Source organism: Chlorocebus sabaeus, chromosome 1, assembly GCF_047675955.1.
Source record: "Chlorocebus sabaeus isolate Y175 chromosome 1, mChlSab1.0.hap1, whole genome shotgun sequence".
Taxonomy (NCBI): Eukaryota; Metazoa; Chordata; class Mammalia; order Primates; family Cercopithecidae; genus Chlorocebus; species Chlorocebus sabaeus.
The window spans coordinates 47269678-47285944 of NC_132904.1; the positions used below are offsets into that span (position 1 = coordinate 47269678).

General features: G+C 47.8%; 1 protein-coding gene across 1 annotated transcript in view; it reads right to left on the reverse strand.

Annotated features, from left to right (window-relative positions):
• The window catches only part of OTOG (otogelin), a 109603-nt gene that overhangs the window by 65442 nt on the left and 27894 nt on the right, over positions 1 to 16267 (reverse strand). Inside the window, exons 17-23 of the mRNA XM_037999621.2 lie at positions 15356 to 15480; positions 14230 to 14442; positions 12609 to 12801; positions 10911 to 10985; positions 10635 to 10678; positions 9036 to 9189; positions 625 to 732 (exon numbers count right to left, since the gene is read on the reverse strand). Of these exons, the coding sequence (XP_037855549.2) occupies positions 625 to 732; positions 9036 to 9189; positions 10635 to 10678; positions 10911 to 10985; positions 12609 to 12801; positions 14230 to 14442; positions 15356 to 15480 (912 nt within the window). The remainder of the gene's footprint in view (positions 1 to 624; positions 733 to 9035; positions 9190 to 10634; positions 10679 to 10910; positions 10986 to 12608; positions 12802 to 14229; positions 14443 to 15355; positions 15481 to 16267) is intronic.

Sequence of the window (16267 nt, forward strand, 5' to 3'; positions counted from 1 at the left end):
TACATTACTAAACAAATACCCTCACACATACTTTCATACACAACAATGTATCTATTCACAAGCAAACACAATGCACACTTACATAGATATTTGCACTTACATGTGAATACAAATACGTATAGCCATTTTACACATATAGCCACACTTTTCACATACATGTGCACACATTTTTAAATGCCTCCATACGCACAAAAGTATATATAAACACACCTGTCTACATATACAAATTTCTAATTGTATATATTCACTGACATATTGAGCTTGTGAATGCCTGTCTTTTTATATACATCCATGCACGTGCATGTTCACATATGCATTTTGGATTTGCACTCACACTCATATGTTCATATAAATATGCGAACAAATTGTCATGGTTACAAATATGCATGTATACACATTCACATACATGACTGAGTAAACATATTCATGTAAAAACAAAAATATTCCTTTGTATGCATATACTCCTATGTGTGCACAAACCCCTATACCACACATAACACACAAACACACAACATGAATACAAACATAATGAAAGGGGAATGCTAGATTATACTCTTGATCATGCACCCATATCCATGCCCCCTCCCAGCAAAACAGCAAAGCCTGCTTGGGACCCTCACTTACCAGGTATGGCAAGGAGACATCACCTGGTCCCCAGGGAAATACTCCTTCCCCTTCCAAGTGCAGGGGCACTCCTCTGGCAGGAAACATGCATCCCCGTGTCTGAGCAGACTGTAGGGACACAGTAAGCAGGCAGTCAGGAGAGCTCCCTTCCCATAGCTGCCATCTGTGGAGGACCCTGCCTCAACCTGGATACTCGGAGGTGGCTTCCAGCATTTACCCTAGAAGAGACTGACTGTGTATTCACTGCCCATCCTGCTGCTGCCCAGTGAGGTTCAGAGGGACCTCAGTAATTGGAAAAACCAGTAACGGGCTAGGTCCAGCCTGAAAGTCTCTGTCATCCATCAAGAAGCGAGGTTTATCTCTACCAGCCATAACCCTAGTGGCCAAGTGGATGCCAGCAGATCCTTAGGCACTAGTTGTATACTAATGAACAGGCCATGGATATGGGTCTACCCAGGTTGTTCATGGAGCTCTCAGACCACAGGCCCCAAAGCTGCAGCACTGCCATCTTCCAGTCTTGTTTCCATGAAATCTGACCACTCCCAGGCCGGAGCCAAGGATGCCTCAGGGCATTTATTAAAGCTCTCAGGCCACAGCATCATGCTAGATCCAGGCATCAACAGGATACAGCCTGGGGCAGGGCTAAGAACACAAACTTTGACAATAAATAATTTTTCATTCAAATCCAGGATCTACCTGAAACAAGTTACTTAACCTTCCTATTTTATTTTTCAAAAGAATACAAGCACATGGGTTAAAGAGGTAAAAAGAAAGGGTGCTACAGGCATTATACTGAAAGGAGTCCCTTGTTAGTTGCTCCTGTATCCAGATTTTCTGCCTGGAGGCATTTTCTGGACTACAGTACAGGATGATGGAATCCAAGCACAGCACGATGTCTCACTGAGAAGAGCAGACAGAAAATGGGGTTCAGGGCTTCCGAAGTGGCCAGAACGTCCAGGTCAGGATATACAATGGAAGGGATTAAAATCAAAGTTCTAAATTAGAAATGCAAGAGCAAACTAAATCCAAAGTAAGTAGTAAAAGAAATGAAGGTAAGAGCAGAAATTAGTGAAATAGAAAACAGAACAATAGAGACAAATCAATGAAACCAGATGCTGGTTCTTTGAAAAGACCAATAAAATTGACAAACTCCTGTCTAAACTGAATGATAAAAAGAGGGACAGGAATACTCAAATTACCAATATCTAGAACAAACAGGAGACAATGCTACAGACTCTACAGATAGTAAAGGGAAAATAAGAAAATATTATGTACAATGTTAAGTGAATAAATTTGACAACTTAGATGGGATGGACAAATTCCTTAAAAGACGCAAACTATAAATATTCAGCCAAGAAGGAACAGGTAAACTGAATTAGCCCAATACCTTGAAAGAAATTCAGTTTGAAGTTAAAACTCTTCCAAGACTGGTAAATTCCACCAGGCATTTAAGGAAGAAATAAATACAAGTTTTAAACAAACACTTCCAAAAACTGAAAAGGAAAGCATACTTCCCAACTCATTTTATAAGACCAGCATTAATCTGATACCAAAATCAGACAAAAACATTGCAAGTATGGAAAACCACAGACCATAGAATATTAAATAACACATCAGTCACAACTGGGGTTTATCCCAGGAATGTAAGACTGGTTTAAGATTTTAAAAATCAACCAATGTAATTTGCCACATTTATAAAATAAAGGGAAAATATCACATGATACTCCAATAAATAAAATCAATTGACAGGCTTGGTGAGGTAGCTTATGCTTATAATCCCAACACTTTGGGAGGCCAAGGTGGGAGAATTATTTGAGGCCAGGAGTTCAAGACCATCCTGGCCAACATGGTGAACCCCCTTCTCTACTAAAAATACAAAAATTAGCCAGACGTGATGGCCCATGCCTGTAATCCCAGCTACTCTGGAGGTTTAGGCATAAAAGTCACTTGGACCTGGAGGTTGCAGTGAGCCAAGATCACAGCACTGTGCTCCAGCCTGGGCGACAGAGTGAGACTCTGTCTCAGAAAAAAATAAAAAATAAATAAAAAATCAATTGACAATTCAGTACCCATTTATTATTATTTTTTAAATTGCAGCATAATAGAAATAAAAAGAAACTTCCCTAATCTGATAAAGATCATCTGCAAAAAAAACTACAGCAAATGTTAGAATTAATGGTAGAAGACTGACTGCTTTACCCAAAACAAGACAAAGGCAATGATTTTTACTTTCATCACTTCTATTCAAAAGTGTATTGTAAGTCCAATACAGCACAATAAGGCAAGAAACATACGAGCTGTAAAAATTTAAAACAAAGAAGTAAAACTGTGTTTATTCACAGATGACACGATCACTTACTGAAATCCTAAAGAATCTGCCCAAGAAAAGCCACTAGAACTCATAAATGAATTTAGCAAGATTGCAGAATACAAGGTCAATATGTGAAAATCGACCGTATTTCTATATTGTGGCAATTAAAAAAAGGAAAATTAATAAAATAATACCGTTTATAACATCAACAAAAACAGCAAATACCTATGAAAACTTCAATGAAAAATGTGTAAACCTTTACATGAAAACTATGAGATATTGCTGAGAGAAGTTAATGAAGACCAATAAACAAGAAAATAATACCACATTTGTAGTTTGGAGTACTTACTGGTGCTAAGATGCCAATTCTCCCCAAATTGATCTATAAATTCAACACAGTTTCATTCAAAATCTCAGGCGCTTTTTTTTTTTTTTTTTTTGGTAGAAATTGATAAGGTGATCCTAAATTTACTTGGAAATGCAAAGACCTAAACAACTTTTTGAAAGAAAAGTAAAAAGTTGAAGAACTCTCACTTCCTGACTTCAAGGCTTACTATAAAGCTTCATAAATCAAGAGAGTGGATATTGGCATAAAGACAGACAAATAGATCAATGGAACAGAAAATAGTTCTGAAATAGACCCACGTGTATACAGCCAATTAATTTTTCACAAAAATGCCAAAGCAATTACATGGGGAGATGAAAGTCTTTTTTAAAAAATGGGGCTACAACCACTGGATGTCTATCAAAAAATAATAAAATAGACCTTGACTCCATTTTGCAACATGTGTAAAATATAATAATTTTAAATAGGTCATAGGCTTAAATGTAAAAGCTAAAATTGTAAAACTGGCCAGTTGCAGTGGTTCCCACCTGTAATCTTAGCATTTTGGGAGGATTTCTTGAGGTCAGGAGTTTGAGACCAGCCTGGACAACACAGCAAAACCTCCATCTCTACAAAAAATTTTAAAAATTAGCCAGGTATGGTGGTGCACACCTGTAGTCCTAGCTAGTCAGGAAGCTGGGGCAGGAGAATTGCTTGAGCTAAGGAGTTCAAGGCTGCTGTGAGCTGCGATGGCACCACTGCACTCCTGCCTGAGCAGCAGAGCAAGACCTTGTGTGTAAAAATAATAATAATAATAAATTAATGATTTAATCCATCACATTTAACTGTAAAGCTCCTAGAAGAAAACATAGGAGAATATCTTTGCAACCTTGAGGACTAACTATAAAGAAAAAAATGATAAATTAGACATCATCAGAAATGAAGGAGATTTTTAAAAGAAAAAAATTAGACATTATCAAAATTAAAAACTTCTCATCAGAAGTTTTTAGATACTTTAAGGCACGTTAAGTAAATAAATAGGCAAACTCACACTGGGAAAAAACATTTACAATACATAAGCCTGACAAAGGACTTGTATCTAAAATATATAAAAAATTTTTACGACTCAATCAAATGAAAAAGACCAGATTAAAAAATGGGCAAAAGACCAGAATAGACACTTCACAAAGAAAGATACACAAAAGGCCAATAAGCATATGAAAAAGTACTCATAGTCATTAGGGAAATACAAATCAAAGCCATAATGAGGTAGGACCATGTACTTGCTGAAATAACAAAAATGGAGAAGACTGAAAACACCAAGCGTTAGTGAGGATGTGGAACAGCCAGATTCTCATACATTGGAAGAGGATGTGGAACAGCCAGATTCGCAAACACTGGAAGAGGATGTGGAACAGTCAGATTCTCAAACACTGGAAGAGGATGTGGAACAGCCAGATTCTCACACTGGAAGAGGATGTGGAACAGCCAGATTCTCAAACACTGGAAGAGGATGTGGAACAGCCAGATTCTCAAACACTGGAAGAGGATATGGAACAGCCAGATTCTCAAACACTGGAAGAGGATGTGGAACAGCCAGATTCTCACACTGGAAGTGTAAAATTGTCCAATCACTTTGAAAAACAGCTTGACAGTTTCTTATATAAATATGAATCTATCCTAGGACCCAGCATTTCCACCCTGAAATGTTCATCCAAAGGAAATAAATAGCAACCTTAGTCAAAATAGTCCCAAACTGAAAACAATCCAAATGTCCATCAATGTTTGAGCAGATAAATAATTGTTTTCTTTTTTGAATCTTGAAAACTTTATTGCTGAGCTAAAGAATCCAGATCCAAAAAAGTTTGTGAGTGTGTATGTGTGTGTGTTTGTATATATGTGGATCTTTTTACATAAAGTTCTAGAACAGAAATAACTACTGTATGTGACAAAAAGCCAGTGTTTGCCTAGCACTAACAGGGGTAGGATTGACTACAAAGGAGTATAAGGGAAACTTTGTTGGTGATAGAAATGTTATATATCTTAATTGTGATGATATATACATAGATGTCAAAATTCATCAAACCATACACTAAAAATAGGTACATTTTATTATATATAAAGCCTTTGCAGATAAATAATTGTGTATCCATATAATGGAATACTACTGGGATAGAAAAAGGAACACAATACTGATAGATACAACAATGTAGATCAACCTCAAGAGTTAAGGAAAAGAAGCCAGGCCCAAATGGGTATATAGTGTATGATTCTATTTACATGAAGTTCTAGAACAGGCAGAACCTGTCTATGCTGATGTGAAGCAGAGCAATGCTGGTGGGGGCGGAACTGGCTGGAAAGGACTGACAAAAGTCTTGTATCTAGAATAGATAAACATTATATATTCTACATTAGGGAATATATAGGGCACCAACATTAGGGAATTTTCTGAGTGACAGAAATGTTCTATATCTTCACAGGAGTGTGGGTTATAAGCAGGTATCAATTTGTCAAAGCCTAACACACGGTATACTTAGGATCCGTGTAATTTACTGTATATAAATTATGCATCACTTCCTAAAAAAAAAAAAAAAAAAGAGTGAGGCACCAAAAGCTGACTGGAGGCTCCTTATTTAAGGAGGACCCACCATTTTGTTGAGAAACCCCCAAAATGTCAGTTTCTGTTGTGTCGTTCTATTGGCCCAGCCAATTTTCAAGAGAAGAAATCTCTTTCATCTCTGGGCTGGGAGGCAAAAGTCTCCATTTGCTGGGATTCCACTTGTTTTCACTGAATCTCCCTGTTTCCACGATGCATCTCACCCCTCCTGGTGCCTCCAAGACCAAAGTCTCTGATTTGGTTTCTCTTGATACTCTCCTTTCTCCTGCTGGATGGGGCCGGGGTAGTGGTGTGACCCCAGTGGAAGCAGTAGGGGATCTGGAGGCTGAACTCCTCCTTGCACAGACTTGCAACCCAACCTCCTGTCTCCCTCCCCCCACGCTCCCTTCTATTTATTCCTCTTGGATGAACACTTCAGGGTGAACTGCTGGGTGCTCTGGTAGATTCATGTTTATATAAGAAACTGCCAAACTATTTTGCAAAATGCATGTACAATTTGTTTCTCCTTGGCCTTCCCCTCTGGAAGGCCAGTTTCTACACATCCACCCACGTTCCTTCTTCAAAAACTACTGACCTCTCCACTCTTCTCTCTTTGTCCCTTGGGATTTATACCTTTTAACCCCATTATCATTTCACTGTGGTTGTGGGAGGAAGCAGGAAAGAAAAAAAGCACGTGCTTAATTCACTACGTTTTACCTGAAGCCACTGTAACCTTTCTAAGCCTCTTTTTTTTAAGCTTAAAACAGGAATAATGACAGCTTCCTCCGAAGGTCATTATGAGAATCTTACAGGCCTGGGCACACTGCCTATCACCTAGTAGGAACACAATACATATTGGTCTCTTGCCCCTCTCTCCCCTACAATTGCATCAGATACCAGTGAAGGGCTGGCTCACTGCCTTCCTCCTTCAGCCCCAAGCCCTGTCTCCAGCCACTCCCTGAGGGGTCTTCCCTCAGGAAGTGAACCTGGGTTTCCTCTCCAGTGGTCTCCAACCCACTGCAGCGCCCAGCATGCCAGATACCCCAAACAGTGCTTCCACTGAGTGAGCTCATTGATTCCTCACAGCGACCTGTTGCCCACCACCCATCACTCCCTCCTTGCCCTTAGCAAACCTGTCTGCATCTCTGAGCACCTGCTGTGTGCCCATAATGGGGAAGAGCATGCAAGGACTCAAGGCTTTGGCCTCGGTCCTCAAGGAGCCTTCAATTTGCAAAGTACCCTCTCTTTACCTTGTAGGGGACCTTCTCACTCCAGGTACCCCTCAGGGAGGTTATTTGCAAATGCATGGGATCCAGATGAGAAGAAACAATGCTATCTGCTCACATAGTGTTTACTCTGTGCCATTTTACAAATGAAGGAACTGAGATTCAGGGTAATTAATTAACTCAGTCAGGAAGTGGTAGAGCCAGGGTTCAAGCCTGACTCCAGAGTCTGTGCTCATTGTGCCTCACTGCCTAGTGGCCCCAGGGCCCTTGGCTCAGACCCCAGATGCAAAGAAATATAGAGGTGCACAGACAGCCACAGACCGTTCTTTGGAGATTCTTAGATACATTATGGAGAAGGGCATGGCGGCCGGACAGTCAGAACTCTCATACACAGAGGTGATCATGGTTACTAAGGGTCCTGGGTAGGGATTGTTAAGGATGGTTGGGCATCTTTGGGAGCCCTATCCCAGCAAGAGGATGTTCCAGGATGGTAGGAAATGCCTGCCCTTCCCTTACAAATTGAGACTGTACCAATTTCACCTTGACAAGCCCCTGAGGCATGTGTGTAAGCTCCTTAGAGAGCCTTTGATTCAGCACACAATGGGTCATCGGCCAAACTGAGCCCAGAGCCTGGTCTCCCAGTCTCCATTCCGGCCCCCCTTCCACTGTGCCTCTGTGGCCTTGCCACCACTCTTGGCAGTGAGTGACCCTCGGTTCCTGACCCCAGACACCCTGGCTTTTCCTGACCTCAGGCTGAGAGGCAGGCTGTGCACACAGGATGGTGTCACAAGGGGCCTTCAGTGACAAAGATACTCCTCACATACCACTCTGGGGCCCAAGTGGCAGCAGGTGGTCAGGCCTAGGGTCGCTTGCAGGTTCTCTTTCGGGCACTCTTGCCTGAAAGGGGCAGGCTCACAACCCACATTATGATCTCTGCGTAGGGGACCAAATCCTGGACCTCATGTGCTCTGGGCCAGCGACTGGGCTTGGAGTAAGGAGATTTGGGTTTGAGTTGTGGTTATTTGAGCACCACTTCCCTAAACCCTTCCCTTGGCCTCAATTTCTTCATCTGCAAAATGGGAATCATGGTCCTCCCTACCTCTTTATCATGGATGCTCTGAGACTGAAGGAGTAACATCAAAGTGTCTTAGAAGCAGTAAAACTCCAACTAACTGTCCCCTTTCCTTCCTACCCTAGAAGCCCTGACCTCCATCTCATTTTCCGTGGCTGCCAGGCCTGGGCCACAACTCCCAGGCCACTAATCTCTGCATAGGCTGAAGGGCACAGTCTGGTGTTGCCAAGGCACGGGATGAGGTGCCAGCTGTCTTCTCAGCCCAGACCTGGGAATGAAAACGGGCAAAGCTGGGTGCAGGCCCTGGGCCACCTCAGTGTACACAGCCCACGCAAGGCATGCCCACAGAGCCTGACTCATGCAGCTCTCACAGCTTTAATGGCAGGGTTTTGGGGACCTGGGAATGAGATAGTTTTCTCTGGGTGGGGTCTTCTTTTTTGAGTATTTTAGGGGCACCACCCTCCTCCTGAGGTCTCTGATCAGAACTGTGCAGAGGAAGAAGTTGAGAGCTGAACCTGGGTTTCCTCTCCAGTGGTCTCCAACCCACTGCAGCACCCAGCGTGCCAGATACCCCACTCAGTGCTTCCACTGAATGAGCTCATTGATTCCTCACAGCAGCCTGTTGCGGTGGCAGGCGTGATGATGGTTCCATTTCACAGATGAGCGGCCAGGGCTCTCTCCTCCAGGTCACACTCCAGGCTGGATCACCAGCCCCTCCTCTTTCCCAGACTCCTCTCTGGCCATTATGGCTGTGGCTGGCCAGCCCGGGCCAGTGCCTTCCTACAAGGCCATGTGAGGTTTTCCCTGCCCCTACTCCACCCTGTGACCCTTGGTTCTGCCAGCCTTCAGAGTCGCGGGCCCATGACACCATAGGTACCTACCCATGGGGACAGGCGCAGCCCGAGAGGCAGGGGCCACGGGCTGACACGCTCAGGTTCAGCAGCTGCTGCTCACACGTCCTCTCCCTGCTCAGCTCCAGGTCTGTGTGCAGGTCGCTGCAGTTCACGAAGACCTGGCCTGCTGGGCAGGCAGCAGCTGGAAGAGAAGAAGATGGGAGCGGAGGCCCTGGGGCCTCTGTATGGGCTCCTGGGCTACAGGGACAGCAGCGGGAGGATGAAGGGAAAGATGGGCTCAGAAGCCTCCTCCCGCCCTGGCCGCTGCTGGGCATTGCTTGGTTTCCCAGGTACGCCTCACAGAGGGAGGGATGGATCTGTGCTGTCTGTCACACAATGGGACCACGGTCACCAGGACCCATCGCTGCACGTCCCCCATACCAGGTTGCTCCAGGCGCTTCCCCTGCATCATTATATTGAAACCTGCAACAACTCTAGGAAGTAGTATCGTCCCCCCTTTTTCCAAATAAAGGAGTGAAGCCACTTCTATCCTCCCCAAAGTCATCATAAAGTGAGAAGTGCCCCAGAGGGACAAGGAGAGGGGCTAGAAAGAGGATGACCAGTCTGGCAGGGGGGTCAGAGGACTCTGAATGACAAAGACAGTCACAGTCCTTTTACCACTAGTTCTGTGACATGAATGCACCCTCTCTCCCTGAGCCGTCGGTAAGATCTGCCCTGCACATTCATACTGTGTGAGTGATCTTTTTTACGAAAATAAATAAAACGGAGCTGAGTTCCATGCCCAGCCTGGGATGAACCAGAGAGAAAGGCATAGGCACAGGAGGTGAGATAAAAGTCCCAAAGAGCCAGAAATCCAAAGCCAGAAGTGACCAAAGGAAAAGCGCTTCCAGGATGATGCACAAAACACGGGGAGGATGCAGGAATCCAGGTTATATGCCAAAGAGGAAATGAAGGCCCAGAGAAGTAAAGTGGGTTGCCCTGGGCTGTACTGTGAGTGAGTGCTGGGGAAGATGTGGACCCAGGCTGGATGATTCCGGAGGCCCTGCTCCTAACCACCTACTGTATGATTATTCTCCAATCCCTTCCTCTATCCCAGGAAGCCCTCCCTGAATGCTCCAGCCCCCAGGCCCTACACCACCTCCCAGCCTCTCAAAGGTTGACCCCCCACTGTTCCACCCCATCCCTATCTCTGTTGCCTAGGAGGGTCTCAAAAGCCCAGGCTGTCCTGCCCACCTCTGTGACCCCACACTCAGCACTGTCCTGGGCAGAGTCCACCTCAGTAGATACATGACAGCTCAGACAGAAAATCGGGACCCAAAGGAAGTCAAGAAACTGCCCAGATACTCAATGTGGTTGCCCCAGGTGGTTGCCCTGAAGGAAGACAAAGTCTCCGCCTCTCCTCTGCAAGCAGCAGGGACAGCCACTAGGGTTGGGCTGAGGCTGGGACAGGGTTTCAGGTGCCACGCTCCAAACTGGAGTCTTTGCCAAGAGGGCAAAGAATACGGAAGTCCCAGTGTCGGGCGAAACCTGGAGTGGGCTCGCGACAGCCTGATTAGTGCTCCACTCCCTACTCTCTTTCACCATGTGGAGCCCCCAGAAGGGCCTCACCCCTCCAGCCACCCTTACCTGGGGCTCTGCTATCACAGCTCATGACTCCATCTTTGCAGTGGCTGCAGAGAGAGAGAGAGGCCCCAGGGTTAGCTGACTGAGTCACTGCAGGATCCAGACACCCCATGTCACTGCACTCGGGTCACCGCAGAGTTCAGACAGACATCCTCATTCACTTCCCCCTCCCTGCACAGAGCAGGGCTGGGTGTCCCTTCACGGACTCAGCTGCACTGTCTTCAGTCAGCAGCCTCCCTTTAAAGAGAGGACAAGAAGACTGCTACCTACGGAGCTCACCAATGGCCCAGGGATGGGATGTCACTGTCTCCGGGGGAATAGTCCACTCCCTGGAAGTGGCAGGAGCACTGGTTCCTATAAAAAAATGGGAGCGAAGCAAGGTGAGCAGGCTCAGGAGCTGGGGCAAGGACTGCTAAGGACAGGGACCCCACCTTCAGCCAACCAGGGGCATAAGGACACAGGGAAAAGTAATGGTATCTACAGTGACATGTGACACATCTCCAGCGAGCGGAAAAGCCAGTCTGGCACCAGGGATAGAGGTCACGGATGGGTCCCAGATTCAAGCTTTGACAAGGACAGTCACTGGTCTCCAGACACTCCTGCAGTCAGCCTCATTTGGACTGAGGAAGGGAGGGGCACTAAGAACAGGAGCACAGCTCCTGAGCCCAAGCCATGTCAGGAACGGGGCAGATATTCAGCTGGTGCTGCCTCCTGGCGCAGGTGTCCTGGTTACTCACGCCCAGCATCTATTCCAGTTGCTCAGTGCTGCACTGGTTGTTAAGTACATTGACCTCTGGCCAGGGACACCCAGCCAGGCCCTCCGCATATATTATCTCATTGATTCTTTGCAGGGATTCTATGAGGCAGGAATTCTTATGTTGTCTTGCTTCTTTTGTGCAGGTCATCTAAGGGCAAAGGCTGTTTCCTCCTCACACAGCTCCCACAGAACCTACCGATTACAGGCATGTGCAGGTCTTGGAGCAGGGCAGTGAGTCACGGACGGGACGCCAGAACTCCCTAGCTCCAGTGCTGCTCAACAATCACTTCCCTCTCCCTACGTAAGCCACACAGACCCCCTTTGTTTGCAACACTCAACATCAAGGGGTGAGAGCCGCCAGGGACACGTCTGGATCTCAAGGGAGGATTCTGTAGTTTGGGAAGGCCTATGAGTGATTCCTATTTACCCTAAAGGGGCCTCTCTCCAGCCCTGCCACCATTTGAAGACCACCAATTGAATATGTATCATTTTACAGATGGAGAAACAGAGGCCTGGAGGGGACCAAGGACCTTGCCAGTCACCCCAGGATGATATGGGGTTGCTGCCTCCCACTGTCCTCCTCCTGCTCTGCCCTCCAGCCACACTGAGAACAAGCTGGGCCTTGGGCCAACCCCTCTTCCTGGAGCCCCCTTCCTCACTCTCTCAGGTCTCTGCTCAGACCTCACCTCAGCAGAAAGGCTTTGCTTCCAGGCCTACCTCAATTAACACACCAGGAACAGGACTCCCTGCTCTTACTCTGCCTTACTTGGCTCAATAGCTCTTGTTGCCACCTGTCCATTAAGTGTCTGTTCATTTATGTGTCTGTCTTGCAACCCTAGAATGTGAGCTCCATGAGGGCTGAACTCTGCTTTGTTCATTGCTGAATTCCCAAGTCCTAGAAATGTCTGGAACATACCAGAAAGTAAATAGATTCTGTGGAAGGAGAGGGGAATGAGGAGAGAAAGGGCCCTTGGGCTCTGTGGGGTTGTTGTGTCTTGTGATGAAGCTGCTAGAATGGCCCAAAGGCCAAGGCTGAGGAGAGATCTGGGAGGCAGGCCCCAAGAAGGCAGCCCAACCACCTTACCCACCAAGGTCTGGCCTGCAACCGTGAGGGAAAGCAGGGACACGAGAAGCCCAGCCAGGTTCCCCAGTCTCAGATGCCCTGGAGTCCCCCGGCCTCACCTGCCCACCCAACTCAGAGGTCAAGCTGGCCCACTCACCGGGGGACACAGAGGTCAGCCTGGGTGTCCAGATAGGTGTCCGGTGGGCATCCACAGCCCTCCACACACTCGTCCCTGCTCAGGTCATCACCATCATCAACCCCACAGGCCTCAGGGCTGGCCAGGTCCTGGCAGGTTTGTCCACACAGGGCCACGCAGGGGCTATACTCCTTGGTGGCCTCACAGGACAATGCTGCAGTTGCGGGGGGGGACATGCTTTGTCTCCCTCATCCCCACAGTTGTGTGGAGTGGGGCTGTTATTCTGATGAGGAGAATGGAGATCCAGAGAAGTTAAGACATTTGTCTGAGGTCACACAGCAGGTCAAGGTCAGAGACGGGCTCTGAACCCAGATCTGACTCCAGAGTCCCACTGCCTACCAATATGCTGGAATGGCAAAGCAGCGGGTGGGCCCTTCTAAAAAGTTCAGCCTGGAAGACCACTGGCAGGTCCTTTCCTCCAAAAGGCATTCCTCTGAGGTAGTGATATTGGGGAAGGGGTGGAGATTACCACCCGCTAAGGCCCTGCACCCACCCCCGTAACTCACGCATAGACACACGCACTAGCCCGGGTGTGTGGACACACACACACACGCTCCCACCCCCTCACTCCCCTGGCTGTGTCACACACAGGTTGTGGAAGTCAACCGTGCTCCCTCTAGCAGCCTGTTTTGCTCCCTTTGTCCCAAGACTCAGGACTGCCCTCTCCTTGTGTGGCCACCGTCCCACTCCTCCCAGAGTCTCCTACACTCTGTGGGATCCAGTAGATCCACTGAGACCATCAAGTTCAGCTGTTCTCAACCCAGGCTGCACATCAAAGCCACCTGGGGAGCTTCTGAAGATGCTGATGCCTGGGCCCCACTGCCAGATATGTTGTCTTCATTGATACTCCATGTGGCCCAAATGTGTGAATCTTTTGAAAGTTCCTGTGGTAACTTTAATATGCAGCCAGGGTTAAGAACCAGTGGGCCTGTCCAATCCCTTCTGGGGAAACTTTGGTTCAGAGAGAATCAGGGCTCTGCCCGGGGACACACCGCAAGTCACCTGCAGGGCTAGAACAGAACTCAGGCCTCCTGACTCCCAGTACAGTGCCTTTTTCGTTTATTCAACAAACATTTGCTAAAAGCTTACTGAGAGTCAGGCTTTGTGCTAGAGCTGGGGGCACAGAGGTGACGAAGACATGGGAAGGAGCATAGCCCAGAGTCAGGGTAGGGACAGGTAGGGGCTGGCTCATTACACTGAAGTCGTGTGTGTACTCAAACCCCAGGGCAACAGCCAGTGGTCTTTCAAAAGGTGCAGTGCAAGGTGGCTCTGACCAGTAGTGGTGGAGGTGGTGACAAGTGGGTGAATTTGGGATTAGCAGGACTGACAGGACTTGAGATGGACTGGAAGTAGGGGTGACAGACGCAGTCTTGAGTCACAGGTCACAGGTGTTATGCCTCAGTGACGGAGGGGATGGGGGCCATTGGCAGAGACGGAGGGCGCAGGAGGAGAAGCAGGCTCTGGGTGCCGTCAGGCTGGAGGAGACTGGAGGGCATCCCAGTGGAGAGTTTCGGGGGCAGGGGACACTCAAGTCTGGAGCTCTGGCTCCTCCAGGCCAGTCTCACATGGGTGGGGCACTCACCACAGGCTGGCAGGCGGGCGCGGAAGTCAATGGGGAGCCCGTGGCGCCGGCACAGGTGGGCGTAGTGGGCCAGCGTGGCACACAGGCAGGGATGCCCACAGCGGCAGGCGTCCCTGCGGCACTGCTCAAAGTAGGGCACAGGGCTCAGGAACGCAGAGCAGGGCGCAAACAGCTCTCCTGTGAGCACGCTGCAGGCCTGCACTGAGTAGGAGGCTGGGGCAGGAGGAACAGGAGCCAGGCGGTCAGGGGTCGGTCTACCTGGTGTCCCAGGATTTAGCCTCTCTCCCTCGCCAGGGCTCAGGGGAGTGAGTGTGTGTGTGTGTGTGTGTGTGTGTGTGTGCATGTGCAGTATGGATGTAGGCAGCTACTTCAGTGTACAGCTGGCTGGGAAAGTATGGGTGTGGTTTAGTACACCTGAGTGTGAATATGCGGCTTGACAAAAATTCCTGGAGCTTACATTCTGGTCAAAGGAGACAGTCACTAAAAAATTCATACAGAAACTTCGAAGGTGAAGAAGCTAAGGAGGGAGAGAAAGCTAAGAAGCAGCATGGGGAGTGTGAGGCGAGGCAGGAGGAGCAACTGCAATTTGAATTCAGGCATTCAGGAAGGCCTCAGTGAGGGGGTGAGGTTTGAGCACAAATCTGAAAGAAGTGAGGAACTGAGGCATGTGTGTGTCTACAGAAAGAACATTCCAGGAGAGGCAACTGCAAGTGCACAGGCCCAGAGAGAAGAGCAGTCCTGACTGTGTAGAAAGAACAAGAAGGAGGCCAGGGCAGCTGGGGCATGGCAGAGGGCAGTGGGAGTAGGAGGTGAGAAAGGGGAGATGGGGGGGCATGGGCAAAAAGGTGGGGCCTGGTGGGGCCACGGGGCCAACTTCCGCTTTTGCCCTGAGATGGAGAAGCCAGTATAAAGGTGTGTGTGTTTATCTGATAGTGGAAGAATATGAGGCTTCCTGCCTGCCTCGCCCTCACTGTCTCTCCTTTCCCCTCCCTGCTGCTCCTCCTTTTCTTATCCCTCCTACAAATTTGGCCAGCACCCTCCTGTCTGGAGTTCCCTTTTCATCTCTCTTAAAGCAGTCCTCCCCAGCCCACTCACTCATGCCTTTCCTCTTCCTCCACCAACTCACCGACTTGCAGGTGCACATCGCAGGGGTCCAGTGGGGAGTCAGGGATCAGCGGGGAGCAAGCAGAAAGCGTTTTCCAGGAATTGCCAAAAAGTTGTGGGGTGCTCTCAGGTACACCCACTGGAGACCTGCAGCCATGACATAGCCATATTCACACACTTGCCCATGTGGACCCAGGGCACAAATAGCATAGATCCAGGTCAGCACCTACTTGCTCATATACACACACATAGTCATAATCTACACATCCATATACACACCCTCAGAGGAGCACATGTATTCATCCAAATACATAACATGTATATGCACACACTCTCAACACACACACACAGAGCACAAATATATGCCAGACATGCATATAGCCAAGGTGATCCACACAGCCACATTCAAACACATAGAGTAATGGATGTACACATGCACGTGCACACGGCACACACACACACACACACATACACACACAACATTTAACAGGCCCCAAAAGGGCTCAAATTGGGCTAGGACCATACACTTGGGGCGGAGAATGAATATGGCTTCATTCCCCACCCCCAGCTCTTCAGGTCAGAAAAAGAAACAGGGACATCATGAAGAGTATCAAACCCCATGGGGGTAAGACTTTTTTCCTTCCCCCTTCTCCATGGGCAGTTCCTGAAAACTCCTTGGCTCGCCCTTCTGCTCTCTCAGTAGGAAATTGTCATACAAGGGACAGTGAAGGGAGGAAGGGGGAGGAGCATGTTTCCTAGACATCACAAGTCTCCAAGAGTCACCAAACCCAGGTGTAGGTGTTGAGTGGAGGGAGGTCATGGTCTCTATGGGGCTCAGGTTCTGTTTGGCACCCACCATGCCCATATATTGTTCTGGGGTAATGAGTGCACCCATATTAGGTAGGGCAATATTCTTACCCAGAAGTCACATTTA